The sequence below is a fragment of the Marmota monax genome, unplaced genomic scaffold (genome assembly GCF_021218885.2).
Source record: "Marmota monax isolate L192 unplaced genomic scaffold, Marmota_monax_Labrador192_F-V1.1 WCK01_AAM20220418_F8-fsc00130, whole genome shotgun sequence".
In the NCBI taxonomy this organism is placed as follows: Eukaryota; Metazoa; Chordata; class Mammalia; order Rodentia; family Sciuridae; genus Marmota; species Marmota monax.
This window is the reverse complement of record NW_026693244.1, coordinates 2899608-2918670: the sequence shown is the minus strand read 5'-3', so window position 1 is coordinate 2918670 and position 19063 is coordinate 2899608. Positions and strand designations below refer to the sequence as shown.

Genomic DNA, 19063 nt, shown 5'->3' with positions numbered 1-19063 from the left:
TGCACACAGCCAGGAATGACTGGGACCAGCTGCTAGAGATGAACGCCAGACTTCACACCAGTTTTCAGTTTAGAACAACTTAAGGAAAGCATCTGACAATGACAGGAAGGGCTGTTATAATCAAAGACACTCTCCTAGTGAGAGGAGGCAGGAAATGATGTAGTCACTGTTCACCGTTGCCGCCACAATTCACCCCAGCATATCCATCTTACCAAATCTGAAGGGGGGTGGGCTAACAGCAGAGAGGATTCATAAATGTAGGCAAGATGGTCCAACCACAAGAATTTGTGCAACCCCTGGTGATCCACGCATGAACGCTGATACGCACCAGCCCACGTATCCAAATTCCCACGAACATTTGTTATTTTCTCAGAGCAAGGGAGCTTTCCTGGAAATTACAGAACCTTCCAGACTGCAAAAAGAACTGATAAAGTCCTTTTTGATATGGCTCCCAGAAAGTGACAGAAAGCTTATTTCAAACCACAACCCACATTCCTGTATGGAGCCACAAGGCTTAACAAAGAACTTCACTTACGTCTCTCTTCCTTCTGCTAAACCTGATGCCAAAAACTCAGCCTGGTCAAATATTGAAAGTTTTATCAGAAAACATTAGCATTAGCACCAACAGGCAGGAGACAGGACCCTGTGTGGGGGAAGTCCAGGACGTGGAAAAGTCGTTTCTCCTTCAGGATCAAGTGACCACAGCTTAGGAAAAAAATGGGATTCCTAAAAGACATAAATGTCTGAGGACAGCTAACCTGTTGCCCAGATCCAGTGACACAGGAACTGCCTTGCTCACACAAGAAATTCTTTCTAGAGCACTTGACAAGTGAAAAGTGGTGACTGACTTGAAAACACAGGGGAACGGACAACACAAGAAGGCATATCCCCTTTAAGAACCACTAATCTGACGACTATCAAGGAAAATTCCTTCAAAATCTATGCAAGACTTTAAAGCAGCACATATGAGAGTCAGGTTTTTCTGGGGCAAAACAACATAAGGTTGTTTGGAATTCTCACCCTTTACATAGAGGAGATTTAAATACAGACAGCATTGATAAGACAATGACATAGGTATACATGTAAATGCATATACTCAGACACACACGAGAACTCATTAAATGCCACACTTCAAATTATTTTGATTGGTTAAAGTTGTCTTGGCTAGTGTGGCATTAGAGATGCAAAGTTTCATTCATGAAATTTTAAATAATGGTGATAAGATTTATCTAGACATACAATCGGAACCTAAATATAAAGCACATGAATAATAGAATGTGCATGAATTTTGAATGCTTATTTTTCAGAAGAAAACAAAGAACGGAATGTGTGAATTCTTGGAGTCTCTAAGCATAGCCTGGATTTGCATTTCAATAGCTTGCAAGGTAAGGTCTGTGAAATTGGTCAACTGTATAGACTCTCATCTCGCCTCTACCCCAAATCAGTCAATTAGCTTCTAGAGAAAGTGGCATACAAAAGTTAATATCCAGGAGCTCAAAATCTATTCCAGCTGATACACATCAAAATAATTTCAAAGCAAGTATGTTAGGGACACAGGATTCTACGGAACGAATTCTGGATAGGGAGCACACAGTGCAGTGACGGCTGATGCGGTCAGGAAACATACACGTGCAAATGAAATAGACAAGGCAGTGCACCACGATATCTGTGATATCTGTACGAAAGGGAAGAACAGGCAAGACTCAGAAGACTGAGAGCCAACACATCAAAGCACTTTTCCAGCTGGTAAAAAGGAAAGTTTGGCAGTTTTTGTCCATTTAAAACATAACCATTTTAGATGTCATCTCCACTATATACACATGCTGTACAGGACCCTGATTCCACACCCCACCCCAGTCACCATGTACTTGGAGGCCAAGTAGTTCCTAATGAGGACTTGTAATCCTGTGATCAATCGCCTTTACTGGCTCCACATTAGCTACTCATTGTCCTTTATAAGTTCCCTTATTCCAAAAGGACTTTTTGAATGCCCACAGGAACAACAGTCAAGCACAGGTACTACATATTTAACAAGCCTTCTCAATATGTTGTGCCTTTCCCATTGCAGCACTTTTGTTCACACTGCCTTCCACACTATTTCTTATTCCCTTTTAATAAAAACAGGAATTGCTAGGAATTGAGAAATAATAGCGCAAGGTGTATGCTTGTATCATAATACATCTCAAGAACTAGGAAAGCCAGGTGTGGTGGCGCATGTTCTGTGCATGGTGGCACAAGCCTGTAATCCCAGCGGCTCAGGAGGTTGAGACAGGATGATCTCAAGTTCAAACCCAGCCTCAGCAAAAAGTGAGGTGCTAAGCAACTCAATGAGACCTTGTCTCTACATAAAATACAAAATTGGGCTGTGGCTGTGGCTCAGTGGTTGAGTGCCCCTGAGTTCAATCCCTGGTACATCCCTGACCAAAAAAAAAAAGAACTAGGAAAGACTGAATTTAAAGAAATGGGAACTAAGGAATGAATAAAGAAATACATTGAGAGGAACATCATAATAAAGTTAATTTTATTAAGTATCCACTTACCTAGGCACAGTTAGTGCTATGATCTGAATGTATGTACAAGCCCACAAGCCCAAAAGTTCAGATGTTGAATTCCTTATCCCCAGTGTGATGATATTTACAGATGTGGCCTGCGATAGACTATTTATAAAGGTAGGGTTTCTCAAGATGGGATGAATGCCCTTATTTAAAAAGAGACATGATTCAGGAGGCTGAAGCAGGAGAATCAAAAGTCGGAGAGCAGCCTCAACAATACAGCAAAGCCAAGTCTCAAAAATAAAAAAATTGAAAGGGCTAGGTGTTAGTTCAGAGGTAAGAACCCCTAGATTCAATCTCCAATACAAAGAAAAAGAATAAGGGATGTGAGACTTCTTCTTATCGCACAAGATGTGACTATCTATAAATCAGAAAGACAGTCTCCATCAGATGCTGAATCTGCTGGTTCCTTGACTTTGGATTTCCCAGCCTCCAGAACTGTGAGAAACAAATGTGTGCTATGAAAGCCATCAGTGTGTCACTTTGCTCTAGCTGCCCAGACTGACTAAGATAGATATTTGCCTAATTCTGGTATAGTCCTTATAATAATTCTGCCGGGTAAAAGTTAGCATCTTGATATCAAAGAAGAGGAAACTAAGCCTCAGACAAGTTAAAACTGTGTGTTCCAGAGTCACATGGCTAGGATGTGGCAATGCTACATGATGCAAGACAAGCAAAGGAGGAGGAAAGCTCAGCTGTCCACAAACACAACAGTAACAGTGGCCAAAACTCATTATGAAATCTCCATGTTCTTACTATCTGCTTGGTATCATTTGAAGTGATTTCCATGCCCTCATCTTACTCATTTTTACAACATTCCTGGGTGGGTGTAAGTAGTGGACCTGACTGATGCAAAAAACCTCAAACTACAAGAGAGCAGCATGCCCAAGAAAACAAGGCCAGTAAGTGATGGAGCAACATTCAAACAGGAGCCTCGCAGACTTCAGTTTGCTTTTTAGCAAACATGAGCTTTTCCCCATTAGTCACCATTGTCCTTATGTGCTCTGTAACAACCCATAGAATTCAAGGGCTTACAAAAATGAACATTGTTTTTCCTCACACTTGCAGGTCTGCAGGTAGAATGTGGGTCTGTTGGTCTTGACTGCAGGGGGACATAGGACAGCCAGGCTTCAGTAACTCTCATGCTGTTCTCATGAAAGATCACCAAAGATAAAACTTTTTTTTAATAGAAAGTTCATGCTTTCTTTTTTTAATATCTATATTTTATTTTATTTTTTATGTGGTGCTGAGGATTGAACCCAGTGCCTTACACGTGCGAGGCAGGCACTCTACCACTGAGCTATAACCTCAGTCCCCAAAGACAAGACTTTGTACAACTGCACAAGCATAGTTCAAGAATCCAATCACAAAACATCCACCAATAGCTCAGGGGCCAATAACAGCCACATGGCTGATCTCAAAGTCCAATGAGAGGAAAGTAACCCTGCTCACCTCGAGGCCACAACAGGGGGCAGGTAAATGAATACTTCTACTACAGGCCAGTGCAAAATTAAGAAAATAATTGATTCTACCACATTATCAAATTTGATTTGTATTTGCCATACTGGCTCATAGTTGGATTGCTACACAGATCATGAAAACAAATCTGTGGGCTTCACAATTTATATCTGGAATAAAGTTTCAAAGGAAAAGTGTAAATAGTCATATTAATAGTATTAGTCAATTTTTACCTTCATAGCATTGATAAAATTGAGAATAGGTTATTAAAAATATATAAAACTATCACTACCTCATCATGAAGAATATTGTGAGAAAAATCTATAAAATGAAATACTTCTGGACCTACTTGTAACTTTGAGTACTAAAAGAAAAATCCATTAGAAAATGTTTAATGTTTTCTAAAGTCACTTTAAACTCATTGTAATAGATTCAGCCTCTGACTCCCCACCACTTTCCTAAGTGTTTGCATGTTCTTAACACACTAGGTGACTAAGCAAGAACCAGAAAGAAAAGTGTTCTAATGAAAGTACGCTACTATTCTCGTGTATTGTCCCCCAGAAAAAGATGGGTTCAGCTTTATTATCAATATGATTTCATGGCTTTGTGTACACAATATATGTAAAATGAAATTGGAAAGAGTATCCAAAAACTAATAAAATTGTACCTTCTGTGTATCTTTCTTCAATTTGAAATTCCATTCAAATGGAACAAAAACTATGGCTGAATTTGATGTAATCTCACTCAGGTTTTAAATTCACTCACTGTTCCAAGCAGTATGGTACCAACCTCATCATCCTCATTTAAGAATGAATTGCTTTTTCCATTATAGCCTCTAGTCTGAGATGTTTCATTCTGCCTTTTCAAAATTGTATTGAAATGAGACTTGAAAGCAAGTTGTCAAACTTGGAAGCAATTTGCAAAAAAGAAAACACACACACACACACACACACACACACACCGCTCCAAAATTGGATACGTCATTTTCAAGACCTGACACTAAACCATAAAACTATTGTTTACTATGTAATTTTAACCATTCCTGCAAAACAAAGTGTTAAAATACACATTATGGTATAATTCTTGAAAACCATTCTAACAGAAATCAGTATTAGTCTCGGAGAAACTGTGTCCTCTCCTTATTCATAGTCTAGTTCAATTCATTATGAAAGCTGATGATTTCTTTAGACTCTTCAAACTCTCTGCCCAGGACTGACCTCTCCTTAGATGTCCAAAATTATACAACTAAGTGCTCACTAAGCATTTCCTCCAGATGGCTCCGTAGGTTCTTTAAACACAAAATTCACAGACCATCTAACCATCCTGTCACCAATCAAATCACCTTTACTTCTTGCTTTTGTTTTCAGTCACTAACTCCTGAAACCCAGGAGTTGCCTACAGCTTCTTCTTAGCCATCAGCAGGTCACCATATCCCTCTAATGCCACTGCGTTAAATTGCCTTTCCTCAACTTCCACCGTCAGCATCTCTGTCCAGCCATAGCATTGCTCACCTGTATTACTCCCTAGCTGTTTATACTGCTTTGATTCCTGGGCTCTTCCCAAGTATTCCTCATTCATAGTTGATAGAAAAGTTGACAGTTGACAGTGGGTTAAGCAGTTCTGTATTTTCATTGGCTTCCTACCATTAGACTATAAAGCTCAAGTCCTTCATATTCTCCCATCACTACTGCCTGTTTCTCATGTACACTGTTTGTACCTCCTTGCTAAAGGTGCACCCTCTATCTAGCCATCACACCTTGCATGTACTATTGTTTCCCCTGCCTGGGATGCCTTTCTTGCCTAATGCACACCTGTTTATCTTTCATCAACTATAAAAAAGAGCTCTACTTCCACCAAGCCTTCCCAACCTCCTTCAGCAGAGCTGTGCACCCATCCCAAGGCCCCTGAATCATAACTGACATAAGTTGCACCATGTAATGTTTTGGAAATGCTTACCTGTTTTCCCCACCAATCTACAAACTTCTGGCAAGCGATATTTTATTCTACTCACTTTTGTGTTGCTAGAGCTTGGAAGAAAAGCACAAAAGTTTATATTGAAGACACACACATAATCCTCTGATACAAACCTATTGATATATGCTATTATTATTAAACATTTATTGAAAGAAAGGCAAAGAATGAGGCTCTGTCCTTGGGTTGCCTGAATCAAAAGCACATATTTCCACAATCTAAGTGAAATAACCAGTATTCTGAGACATGCACTCTCCTCAAGAGTACCTGTCTGTGAGAAGGGCTCCAATACAAATCACAGGTGTTTGCCATCTCTAGCACTGGGAGAATGCTGCAGGGGACAGGCAACCATCCTACATGCCCTTAAAGTAGTTTTCTGATGTAAACTATGAACATGTGGCAGCAATTTTAAAACATACAACTGCACCTGGACACCACCAATGTCATGAGTCCTTTTGGAGGAACAGGTCTAGAGCCTGCCTACAGTAACCCCATTATAATAACTGCCCCACCAAGGTGGGTTGGTTTACAGTTTCAGCTCTCACATGGCTATCATTGCTATCATTTGGGAATGCAAGAAACAAATGCAATTAGTACATGCACACTCCACCCACCTCTCTATGAAGAGGGAAACATCCCAGGTCTCACTGGAATAAAGAAGGCTAAAGCTCTGACACACCTTCTAAGAGCTATCAAACCATGCATTTTGGATGTAGAAGTGGTATATGCTCCACAACTTGGAGGTTACTTAGACACTCAGTCCCTTAGAAGTGGTGTGTCTCAGCTCCTACTGTCCACCATTGTGAGATGCTGATTGAACTGTTGTGGGCTATGTGCATATCACAGGTAGGACTTGGGAAGCTCTCCAGGTGTCACAAAAGCACAATCTGCTGCAGTCAAACTGCTGTCCTCAGGTTTGGCGACCTGCATCACATATCAGAACTGATTCACTCAATTCAAAAAGATTGCACAGAAAAAAAAATGATCTTCAAGGACCTTTCATTATTTCCACTGAGGACTCCAAAGGTTTTTCTCAGACAATGAAGTAAAAATAAAAATAGGCCACCTAACAACACTTTTCTGACTGATTATAAAACAATACACTCTGTAAAATGGTTAGAAGAAAAACAAATATTTATGATCCCATCCATATATAATAGACTAGTATTTTAATGTATTTTTTTCTTGTTTTGTCAAATGTTAATGATGAAGAAAACGAAAATAAGTTCTTGATAATTTTTAACCATGATGAATATTTTGTATACTTTTTATATCTCATTCTAATTCATCCTTAACAACTGTGAATAAGTGCTAGTACTATATTGGTAAGGAATTAAATAGCACCACCAACATCACACAAAAGGTAAGTGGTAGAGATGACCTTGACCACTCAAAACACATATAGGCTCTTCATCCCTCTAGGCTAGAGTATATACACACGTGTGTGCACATGCATGCACAAATGCTCTTTTACTCTTGCCTCACACATGTGTATGAGTATGCATCTGTGTACAGTACACATTTAAAAAGAATTGTACACATATACACAGTTTAAAAATCTGTTCTTGGGGTGAGGGTTGTAGCCCAGGGGTAAAGCACTCACCTAGCATGTATGAGGCACTGGGTTTGATCCCTGGCACCATATAAAAATAAATAAATAAATAAACAAATAAAATAAAGGTATTTTTAAAAAACTGTTCTTTTTTCACTTGACATTACTGTCAGCCTTTCCCCATATCATTAAATATTTGCAAAAAGCACAATTTTAACAGCAATGCTGTCCTCTAACACATGTATCTCATAAATTGTCTGCCAATCCTTGTGCTTTGATTGCTTCAAAGAAAAATATATGATTCCTATGATGCTTTACAAAGCTGTATGGCTCTTCATAATTTATTGGAAATGTAAGTTTCTGGTAAATTCCAACACCCTATTTGATTTCATTAGACCCTGGTGCCAACAATAAAATGATTGGCTGTTGCATACATATAGATCTTTGTAAGTTGGTGTAATTCTCAATTTTTATAGTTTATCTGGTTTATTGATCAGCTGGTCTTTTAGACTTTGTCTTCTGTCATTCTTTAAAGCAATTCCATTTTTTAAAATGCAACAGTATCAAAAATTTTAGGTCTTATCTACTTGAGAGCATCTTTGGGGCAACTAAAGATTTTTAAAAGGTATAATAAATGTGACTACACAACTCTTAAAAGAAGGACTAGCTAAACAATGAAGCAGTGGCTAATTTTATCCAGAGAGCTGTTGCAGCTAAGCATGAAACTCAGTCCTGAGCAGCTGAGGCATAAACTGAAAGACACAGGAGTCACACAGGTCTCATCACCAGACTGAAATACGCAAACTGGCTCACGTAGGGGGAGGAGCTTTTTAGTGCTGAACTTGAACTTAATTTATCATGTGGGCCTAATTCAGCAAGTGTGCGCAACATAATGGATGGGACCTCAAGGAGAGTTTTACAAAAAGTGCAGATGTTTTTTCAGTTATTTCTTTTATCAACCCTCAACAAAAGCCAAGGATGTAATGTGATATTATGATTCTGCAAAGGAGCGTCTACAGGAACAGAGATAGATACCTAGGTGTGTCATATCCTAGTGCTTGGGCCTGCAGTAGGGCAGACCTCAGGGAATCTGGGAGATGAACCATACGAGGTCTCTTGGGCTGTTCCTCTCATACAGCACTTGTCTGAGATAAGCATGCACAGAATCCTAAAAGCAGAGCAATTCACAACAGATTGCTTACAGGAGCTGCAGCACAGGTCTCCTGCATTATTGATTCAAAGAAGAGTCATGAGCTTCAAATACTAAAAGTGGAAATGGACAAACTAACATTTCCCCATGAGAATGAGGGCCTGATTAGAGACATTACATCATCATTGCACAATAGTGGTCAATGGCTGGGGGCTATGAGTTTTCACAAAAAGCATCTTTCAATCTGCTTGAACTCAGTTCAGATCTCAGTGATGTGCACTATGAAACTTGACACTGACTTCAGCTGGCAAAATGCTAAGAGCAAGGGGTAGTTCAGCCCGTGTGATTATCAACCACGCTGAATGCACTCCCTTGCCCATTCAGACCTCCTCTCCATCCCATGCTGGGCCCCAGAGTCCATGTGCTCCTTTGCCCTATGGCTTCTGCTCATGGACAGCACAGCAAAGGTTCAGAAGAACAGGGGAAAATAAGGTCTTATCTATCCCCTGGCACATCTCTGAGGGGTCACATGCCTGTGTTCCTATTCCTTAGGTGACCTCTCCAGTCTCCTGTCTTCTCTGTCTCCAGGTTCTGTTAACTTCTCCCTCCTCACCTCTTTGGTGAGGGCTCCCTGTTGCTTCCAGTCCCTGGTACTGCACCATCCCCGAACCTTTCCTGACACCTGCCCCTATCTTTTCAATAATCATTTCAATATTAAACTCTCCTCCAATCACTCAGCTAGTACATGCCATCTTTTATGATTGCCTGCACTGTCTGACATCCATACTTAGTTACTTAAAGTTGCACTGTGCAAGGCTTTGTGGTGAGAGGGGAATGAGAACTAAAACTGAGGAGGAACCATTTACAGACATTGTGCTAAAAGATTTCCAATCTCCTTCAACCTTTCACTACTTCTTTTGTCATCTCCATTTTATAGATAAGGACATAGAGATTCAGAGTAGTTAAGATACTTTGTCTCAGAGCTATTCTGTCACTAAACATATCTGAATCTAAAGCCACAAACATCAATAAATTAGTTGCAGGGTAAAATATTTAAAAATGAGGTAAAATTTTAAGTGGTTTAATCATTTTAGAATACAAGAAGTTTAAAATGCATCATGCTACGCAGTGCAAATAAAAGTGTACAAATAAGATAGACAATGGCCTATCATAAAGTTCAGAAATAGAATGCAGTGGTTATGGAAAATTCCATGAAAGAATTAGAATTTTCTTTGGACTCTGACAAACAAGAAGAATTTAGACAAAATAAAGAAAAGTAGTGATAGGAAAAGAGGATTATGTGGTTTGGAAATCTCCCGGTATGCCAGGAGAGGAGGTGATGGAATAGGGTTTTGAAAGACAAAGAGCTGAAGAAGATGAAACCAGAAAGGCAGACTGAAAGCTGAATAAGAGACAGATTTTGAGGGCACACCATCCTTATGCCCCAATACCATGCAGATACACCTCAACGTGTCTAACAGGTGCTACAAAACGTTCTTTTACTATCTTGATTTTGGTCACACAAAAGTCTTTCTGTTTTCTGGAACTGCTGAAAAACAAAAGTACTTATCACAAAGAGGAATAAATATTATCATAAGTGTTTCTATCATAAATTTCCAACTATACTTCTTACTATAGCCACCCACAGTCTTCCAACAAACAGTGACACAGTAATACTTCTACATAATGATCATGCTATTGAGTTTCAGATAAAGGGTAAACACATCTATAATTATATTAAAGTTAACTCAGAGGAAACATTATGTTATGACTCGAATGGCCTACGTTAGAGTACAAAATAGAAGTGGATTTGATGCGCAGTCAGAACAAAGAGTCCACCTGCTTCACAGCTTTCTAAACCTGAATATAGACCAAGGCCAGTGGAAAGTCAGGTCCTAGGCTCAGATGAGATGTTAACTCTTTCTTATTGTTTTAAATAGGTTACTGGTATGAAATCAGATAAAAGAGAAAAAGAAGGAAACAAAACCTAAATATCCTCACAAATCTTCAAGTTTAAATTATAAACATTTAGTTGTTTTGTTATTTAACTGCATTGTATAGTTAATTTAGGGGGAGCCCCCCTCCACCCCCTGCATTCTAGCTGGGGGTGTGGAAGTAGCCTGGGATGGTCAGCAGGGAAAGATAATACAAGGTGGGAAGAGGATGGCAGGCGAGGAACTGCAGGAGGTCTCTCTGGAGTAGCCCTCTCTCTTAGTGACTTCTGTCTGCCATAATGATGCCTGTCATCCATTGTTCTCCAGCCTTGGAATCTATCACATTAGGGATAGGGACACTTTCATTAAAACAAACACAAGGAAAACATATAATGGAAATCACTAACAATTAATTTCCCAGACAGCTAAAAAATGTGATCTACAGATGAGGAATATTGGGCCCAAAAGGAGCCAGTTATCCTTTGACAAATTAGACCTGTCTAGAAATTCAAATTGCCCCAAGTCCAAGGTCTGCCCAAGCCCATCCATCCGTCAGAATTTTCCAGGTTTTGAGATGCAATCTGAGATGTTTCCCAGATTCTTAACAGTGGAGGCCTTTGGGGCCTCTTTCTTTCACCCTCACCTTAAAGGCAGTGATTGAAGTGCTATCAGTAGTATTGGAAATATTAACACAGCCCCCAGAAAAGATGGAATAGTACAGTGCTTCAGATGAACAGCTTAGTTGTGCTGCCATTTTATGAGGTAGCCACATTCTGAGAAATTATATGGTCGGACTAAAATAATTTTTCAAAGTCCAAAATTCAAAGACACCACCAATATGCTGTTTTGAAGAGCTAGAAGTACTAAAGATTTAAAGATAGGTTCTGAACAGATACTGCAAGACTTTATACTAAACACATACTGCATTATTATAAAATTAGATTTTAGAGAATTAGAACAGTATATGCTTCAGATTTTTGACATGAGGCTTTAAGTTATTTAAGAGTTGGTTAGTTCCACATTCTATATCTGTTCAGCACATAGACTCTAATTCCTATTATTATATAAAATCCTATATACTTTGCAGGTCATAATGACCACTAAGATAGTGTTTACTAGCTTTACTGGTAACTGTTCTAAACTTAAAAGACAACTTCAAACAACAAATGTGGAGAAAATATAATCTCATTTTTTTTAGCAATGATATGGAATTTATAAAGAATAGAAATCATCCTTTCTTTCCAAGAATGTATTTATTGAGAACCTATTATAAGTTATTATGACCTTTAACTTTTAAAAACACAATTATACCTATCTCCTTATTTAATAAACTCAAGTCATATCCCAGATTGTGGATTTCACAGAATAATGATCAGACACTAGAAGGGATGTGACTTGCTCTGATTACCTAGTAACAAAGGGTCAGAGCCAGCAATACAAACGTGTGGATTTCAGCCTTGCTTTACTATCACAGGTGTGCTTTGCTGGCTGGCAGACAAAATACTCCTCATTCAGAGCATTCTTAAATTAACTAAATTCTTAAATTCACTAGGTGGCGTTACTCTTCTGAACTCTACAGTGACATCTGTTGTAATACAAATACACATTTAGATATTTTTTACTTTGTAGTTTCCTTACATTGGAATTTCTTAAAATAGCCACTCTGTACATGTGATGTCATTTTTTAAATGTTAGACTTAAAGGAGTAAGAGCAAAACAGGCACTGTTTAAGGCAAAGTGGAGTTCTAACTATGAAGTAACGGAACTTTTAGGCACTTTGATGCTATTTCTCATGACATGAAGACTTTTTCCCATTCATAGTAGAAAGCAGACATTCTTAAGCCATAATACAGTAGATGATGGCAGGTGTAGTAAAAGTTTCTTTTACTATACATCTTTAAGTGTAATAAAGATCTAGCACTCTAATGCTATATTAGCAAGTACTACTTCCTTTGTTTTGCTGCAAATCTTTTAGATAGACAATAGCTCCATTATTTTAAATAACTAAAATAATGACTCCTTTATTTCCACAATGAAAGGTCCATAAAATTCATAACACTCCAAAGCACCATAGCTTTTCAGTGAAGTTGTCACAATATGTAGGTTAAAGAAACAAAAAACTAAAAAAAAAAAAAAAGGAATTTGTTCTCAAAAATACAGTTCAAAATCACCAGAAATAAATGAAAAGAATGAGAGAGTTCTCAACCAATTTATTGATAATATAAATTATTAGTACTTCTATAGAGTTCATCATCTTTTGAACAAAGAGTGTTTCCGTATTTAACTAGTGAGTCCAAAGAGGACATGAACACAAACAGCTGTGCATCACCAGAACTTTATGGAGGTGATGAAAACAAAGAAAAGGAAATCCATGGCTGTGACTAACCCCACTGTACATTCAAAACAATGACCACACTGGCATTCATTAAGAAGCCCCGGCTGTTTACTTAGGTTCAGAACAATAGATGACATTTAACCCCAATTTCTTTAATCTACTCTTTTGTTTACGTGCAAATAAGCCTTTAGTTTCCCCACAACATTGTAATACTATAGTGATACTGATATAAATAAAATTACTATTAGTAATTGACAGCACTAAAAAGATAGGAAGAACAGTTGTGATTCAAAAGATAATCACCAAAGCATTTCTAAATGTGCTGTATGTTCTGTATTCTCAAGCATGCATTTTTTTCTTAATTTCAAAAATAATGACTGAGAGTTTAACAATGGCTAATGATGAGGTTCTTTCCCAAAGAAAAATATTCATTATATACAGAAAAAAAGAGTTATCAAGAGTTAAAATGCCAATTTTGATAGACTTATTATTTGGCTTCCTTAAACTTACCAACTTCCAAACAGATGTTTTTTTTTTTTTTTTCCCCCCAAGTTTCTTGATTTGCCAAGTTTTAACTTGGAATACATTTGCACACTAAAGTCAGAGTAATTTAATTAAGAGAAAGTTGGGCACAAAAAAGCATGATGGTGAGATATGTATCTTTGCCTCATTTCAATAAAAATAAATGACAGCAAACTTTGATTGAGCTGCCAGAAGAAGAAACTTTCATTTTACTGTCGGGGGAGACTCCCAGCAGCTGCTCACAACTGCCATTCGATCACACAGATGCTGCTAGGAGGAGATTGACCCCAAAGCAAAACTGAGTCCTGTGTTTGCAGGACTGGATGGAGTTGCTACCCTCCACAGACTTCCCAGACACTTGACAGAATGCCAGACCGGCTCATCAGCTGTCACTGCCAGCCACGTTTAACTATTCTTGAACAACCAGCAGAAAAACAAACCGCAGCCAAAGTGTCAACTAAAAGTCATATCTATTGTCTCTGACAAAAGAACCTCCCTCATCAAACCTGTGATATGTCATACCTGTAACTAGAGACTCGGTGGAGCTCATTGCCAAGTAGACACTAAGAACGGTGCACATATTCATGCCCAGTAAAGGAATGACAAGGGAACTTTGAAATCCTCAATGGCTGGCTACTGACAATGTTACATGTCAAGAACAGAATGATTCCTACCTGGAGCCCTCTCCGTCTTAGAATGCTGGACTCATCCATCTCCCTCTCTGCTTTCTCTGAGCCTCTCACCACAGTCTAGCCATGCTGTACTACCTCTACTTGGGCACGCTAATTCAGAGCCCCGCAGCTGCTAAACACTTACATCACGCTCTAGCTGATTGGAGCCCGGAGTCAGCTGGTCCCCCTTAGTTATTCACTCCAGCAACTTCGGAGATCACGGATGCTTGCAGTTCCAGGGAGAGAGCAGCAAGTGGGCTCCAACACCTAATGCACATATCCAGGCAGGCAGCGGCTCTCTCCTTATCAGATGGAAAACCTTGGGATCCCTGCTTTTTTGTTCTTCGAGAAAGCTGGCTGTGGCATTCCAGACAAACAGTAAAAGGCTTTCGGCAGTGGCTCTGGGTCAAGCCCCTTCTGAAGCAAGTATAAGGTCAAAGTGGCTAAGTAAATCAGCGGTGACAGACACCTCTGTAAAAGACAGCTGCTGATTGGGACAGTGAAAAACTAGGGCACAGCTGGTCAGCCAAGCAGCACCACTGTCCCTGGCGCTCATCTTTTCTGAAGGCATCAAAGAAAACAAAATGTAACAGAACACACATAGGCTGCCTGAAAGCCAGGGCTGGGGCAGCTGCTCCCAGTCCGCCTCCCAGGAACTCTTCACACCTCTAGCTGGAACGCCTGGATCATTTACATAAACACCTCAGCAGTCAGTCCATAGCCCACAGATAGAAACAGCTTAGATTTTAATTTCTCTCATAATAACTTAGTTCTGTTGATCCCTGACCAAAATGTAAAAGGTGGGAAGGAAAAGAAATTCTAAGAACCATCATTGGTTAGAATATTAACCTATTTATAGTCTATAAGCAGGAAAAAAAAAAAAGACTCCCATCATGTGCAATTTCACAGTCTGTTTCAGCTTGTTTACTCCGCTCATCCTCATCTTATTTCAATTCAAAGCAACCAAGAGATGAATATTAAGTTTTCATTACTGGCATGGCACAGGAGTAACAATAGATATTACTACTGATTTATAATGAATTATTCCCCCTGGTGTCTATTCTAAAGATATTTAAACTGAGAGAATTATTTGGTCCTGGCAGACATAAGGACTATCTGCAGTTTGAGAACCATATCTTCCTTCACTCTAGTCATTAGACAAATTCATTTTTTTTTTTTTTTTAAAGAAAGACAGGCAGGCATAAATGGTTTTTAAAAGATCAGTAATTCCTGGATCTTTAGGTAATCCAGTTATTTAGAGATCTCTAAATATGGGGAAGGGGAAGGAAGTGGCTAGTGGTTCCCTATCCATTAGCCTGCTAAGTCCACTAGCTTTTTGTTCCTTTCTGGCTGTCATCATACTATTGGGATTGCTATCAATTGATTAGATTATGTCATTAAAAATAGCTCAGGAATTTATGAATCTAACCACTGAGGAAAACTGATTGCATTTTATGTTCCCAGACATAAAATGGATCTCCAAGAGGTAGCCATTATTGCCAGAATTCCTATCTTCATCCCAGTGCCAGTGAAGACAAAGATAAAACCAATCTACAGCTTCTGCAACATTGGAAATATTCTCTCTCTGCTTTGTCCAATAAGGTAGTCACTAGCTACATGCAGCAATTGAACACTTGCAGTCTAGTTTGTGTATGACAGCAACTGAAGTTTTAATTTTGTTTAATAGAAACTTAAAGAGCTACATGTACATAGTGGCTACTTTGTTGGACATCACAGATAAAGAATGCTTCCAGGGAATGAAACTAACCACATTATGTTGTATACATATGTGAACATGTAACAACAAATCCCACTAATATGTCTAATTATTATGCACTGATAAAAAATTTTTAAAGAATTCCTACTAGTAAAATACAATCTAGAAGAGCATTATGAGCTCCAAATTAAACTAAATAAATTGATGAGAACAAGATGGGCTTGCTATCTATAGACCCTCTGAAAACTGGTGGAAGAAATTCCCATCCTTCACAAGCCCTCCTGCACATCAACCTGCTCCTGCAAAGTGAAGACCTTTCTCTTCAATGAAAACAAAGGGAATGACCAGTGCTGTCCCATCTCACTCAACTCACCCTCTGAAAGAGGAACACATAAAGTGCCATGAATTACAAGAGCCCTAACAGACTAAGCCTTGGCTGTGAGCAGGTCAGCATGAAGCTACCAACTTTGAGAGTCACTAATGTCTGTCCACAGTGACAGAGAAAGTTCTATCTGATTTCAGAAAGAAAGAAAACAAAGCAAAACAAAACAAAACCTGACTCCCCTCCAAAAACTCAACCTTTCAAAAGCCAACCATGATGCCCTTACTTCCGTTCTGAGTACTATGATGTTCACTGTGCTGGTACTTCTAGAAAAAGTGGGGTCTGGTGAAGAACACCAGGTTCCCACTGGAAAGAGAAAGAAGGGAAAATACTTTTTGCCTTGAGATAAAGATCACAAGTGGCCAAGAGGAAAATATTTGCAAAAGAGAGCCCAGAAGTCTCTTTTCTGCAACCAATAGCAAAAGCTAGTTGGCGGTGCTACAGGAAGACATTTCCAGGGCACACTGTCAAAAAGTCAGGTGACAGGCATCCCAGAGAAGTGAACTCCATGCATTTCAGGTACCTTGCAGCTGAAACTGCTTGGCATGTAGGAGTGACAAAAAAGAATTTGGATGAGAATGAAAAGTATGTTCTCAACAAAGGAATATTTTGAGATAAAATCTAGGTTAGTATTCCACCATTAACTAAGTCTAAGATGAGGATTATGACCATCACACCATCAAATCTAGTATGAAAAAATATTGATTACCTGTCAAAATGTATCACCTTGAGAAGTGATACACATACATTTTAAAGAAATAAAATCAGCCAGAGGCAAAAACATTTGGGACAAAAATGAAAGGCTGCTGAAAAATAACATCAAGCAATAATGGCTTAGCGGAGGGAATAGTAAAAGGAAAATTGCTACATTTACCCTTTGCTATATATTTTCTCATCAAGATAAGCCATGTGTTAAAATGCAATAAAAACTTCAAATGATGACACTATTCACAGGTAATAATTGGGATCTAGACTAATTTCCATTAATAAACTCATTTTTCCTGCAATTTTATACCTTCATGGAATATGTTCACAATATTGTGAGTCAACTCACAAAGTATTCACCTCAAGGTATACTACTTGTACACATATATTCAAATAATAAAATCTGATAGGCTTTGTCATTAATTATAATCTAAAGTCAAAGACTTTGTGGTATTTGATTTAAAATGTGATTTGTACAGATACATCACATGCCCATGTATTACAGGCATAATTGACTTCATAGAACACTCAAAATCAGTGGTCACTAAAAAAAAGGTCAAATTTAAACCTTAACAATTACTTTAATTAAATGGTTCTCAGGAATAAAAATAATTGCAAAACCCAACTGGGAAAAACCAGGGGTAAATCAGCATTCAGTTGTACTCATTTTCACAAAATGGTAAATGGAGATTTCTTAATCACTGGGCACAGAGATGATGTTGGCTATAAGGATGCAGGTCTGTCTCCAAACTCACCTCATCAGGTGTCTTTCACATACTAAAAACAAGTTTCATGCTTTCACTAGTTCCATGTTGGTTACCCTAAGTCAGGGGAATCTTTGGATCTGACCCATTTTTTTAGCTCATTAAAGGAGGACCCTGAAGAACACTGTGAGTAGCAGGAGCACTGTTTACAACACAAAGATGTGTGAAGTTTGCAGACCTAACCTTGACACCCCACACCACCCCTCCCAGCGGCTCCCAGCCTTTCCTTCTGAACATCCACCCAGAAGCAGAGGGAGCTGATGTCTGAGGGAGAAGAGAGGATCTTTTCCTAATGGAGAAGTTGTTTCTCCCTCCACTCTTCTACATGAGCCAGAGGCAGGAGTGAGAGGAAAGCATCACCACATTTTTCCCCACCTGCATCCCACCAGAAAGAGCTCCCAATGTGGCTGGAGTATGACGGCCAGTACCTGTGCCATCTAGGGTGAGAATTCCCCTAAATGTCTCCAAGTATAAGTGTGGCAGTGACCACTACTTCTCAACAAGAAGGACAAACAGACATAAAACACTCCAACCACCGTATCTTGTCAGTCACTTTAAGACAAGGTTTGTATGTCTGTATGTGTGTTCATTCTAAAGGTAAGTCAATATGGTCAAGTGAATGAATCCCTCCATTCATTCACAAATTACTTTTTCCACTCATAGATAACTGCCAGTGGCTAATGAATGTGTTACATTAAAAGAAGAAGAAGAAGAAGAAGAAGAAGAAGAAGAAGAAGAAGAAGAAGAAGAAGAAGAAGCAGCAATATAAAGGAAATAAAAAAGTACAAAGGAGAAATAGATCATGAGAATGCATACCAGTATCCATTTTTATTAAAGTGTCAACTTAAATCATAAAAAGAACCCTGAATGACAACATAGCTGTGAACATTTGAGAATATATATTTCAGAGCTTACATTTAAATTCCTTTGTAATATTTGCACTCTAAATTTCCCTATTTCACTTCTAAATACTAAAAATAATGGTCAACATTTATTGATCACATACCAAGTGTTAAAATGACTGGTCTAACTAGTTAGAATCATCTCCTTTGATCCTCAAAACAGCCAGAAGGAATAAGGTACCATTATTATCCCATTTTACAGATGGGGAAATTGACATTCAGAGGGGTTAAGTTACTTCCTCAGATTCCTCAAGCAAGGAAAGCTAGGACCAGGATACCAACCTTTATGAGGCTGACTCCAGAGTCTGCATTGATAACCACCATGCTTTCCTGCCTCTTTAGTGTTTAAACAGAGGAGAGGAAAATGCTTTCAAAGTGAAAGAAAAACATGATAATCATCAAATTCTTTAGCTCCTAAGGAAAAATTACCCTATCATAAGCATCAATG

General features: G+C 38.7%; 1 protein-coding gene across 9 annotated transcripts in view; it reads right to left on the bottom strand.

Moving 5' to 3' along the window:
• Mast4 (microtubule associated serine/threonine kinase family member 4) overlaps nucleotides 1-19063 on the bottom strand; it is a 565691-nt gene that overhangs the window by 316107 nt on the left and 230521 nt on the right. Inside the window, exon 1 of one of the 9 annotated variants that reach the window (XM_058583085.1) lies at nucleotides 14149-15380. The exons of 7 other annotated variants lie outside the window; for them this stretch is intronic. In XM_058583085.1, the coding sequence (XP_058439068.1) occupies nucleotides 14149-14187 (39 nt within the window). In that variant the 5' untranslated portion in view covers nucleotides 14188-15380. Of the gene's footprint in view, nucleotides 1-14148; nucleotides 15381-19063 lie in introns of those variants that run through there. One more of the 9 variants, XM_058583086.1, reaches the window with a different exon arrangement.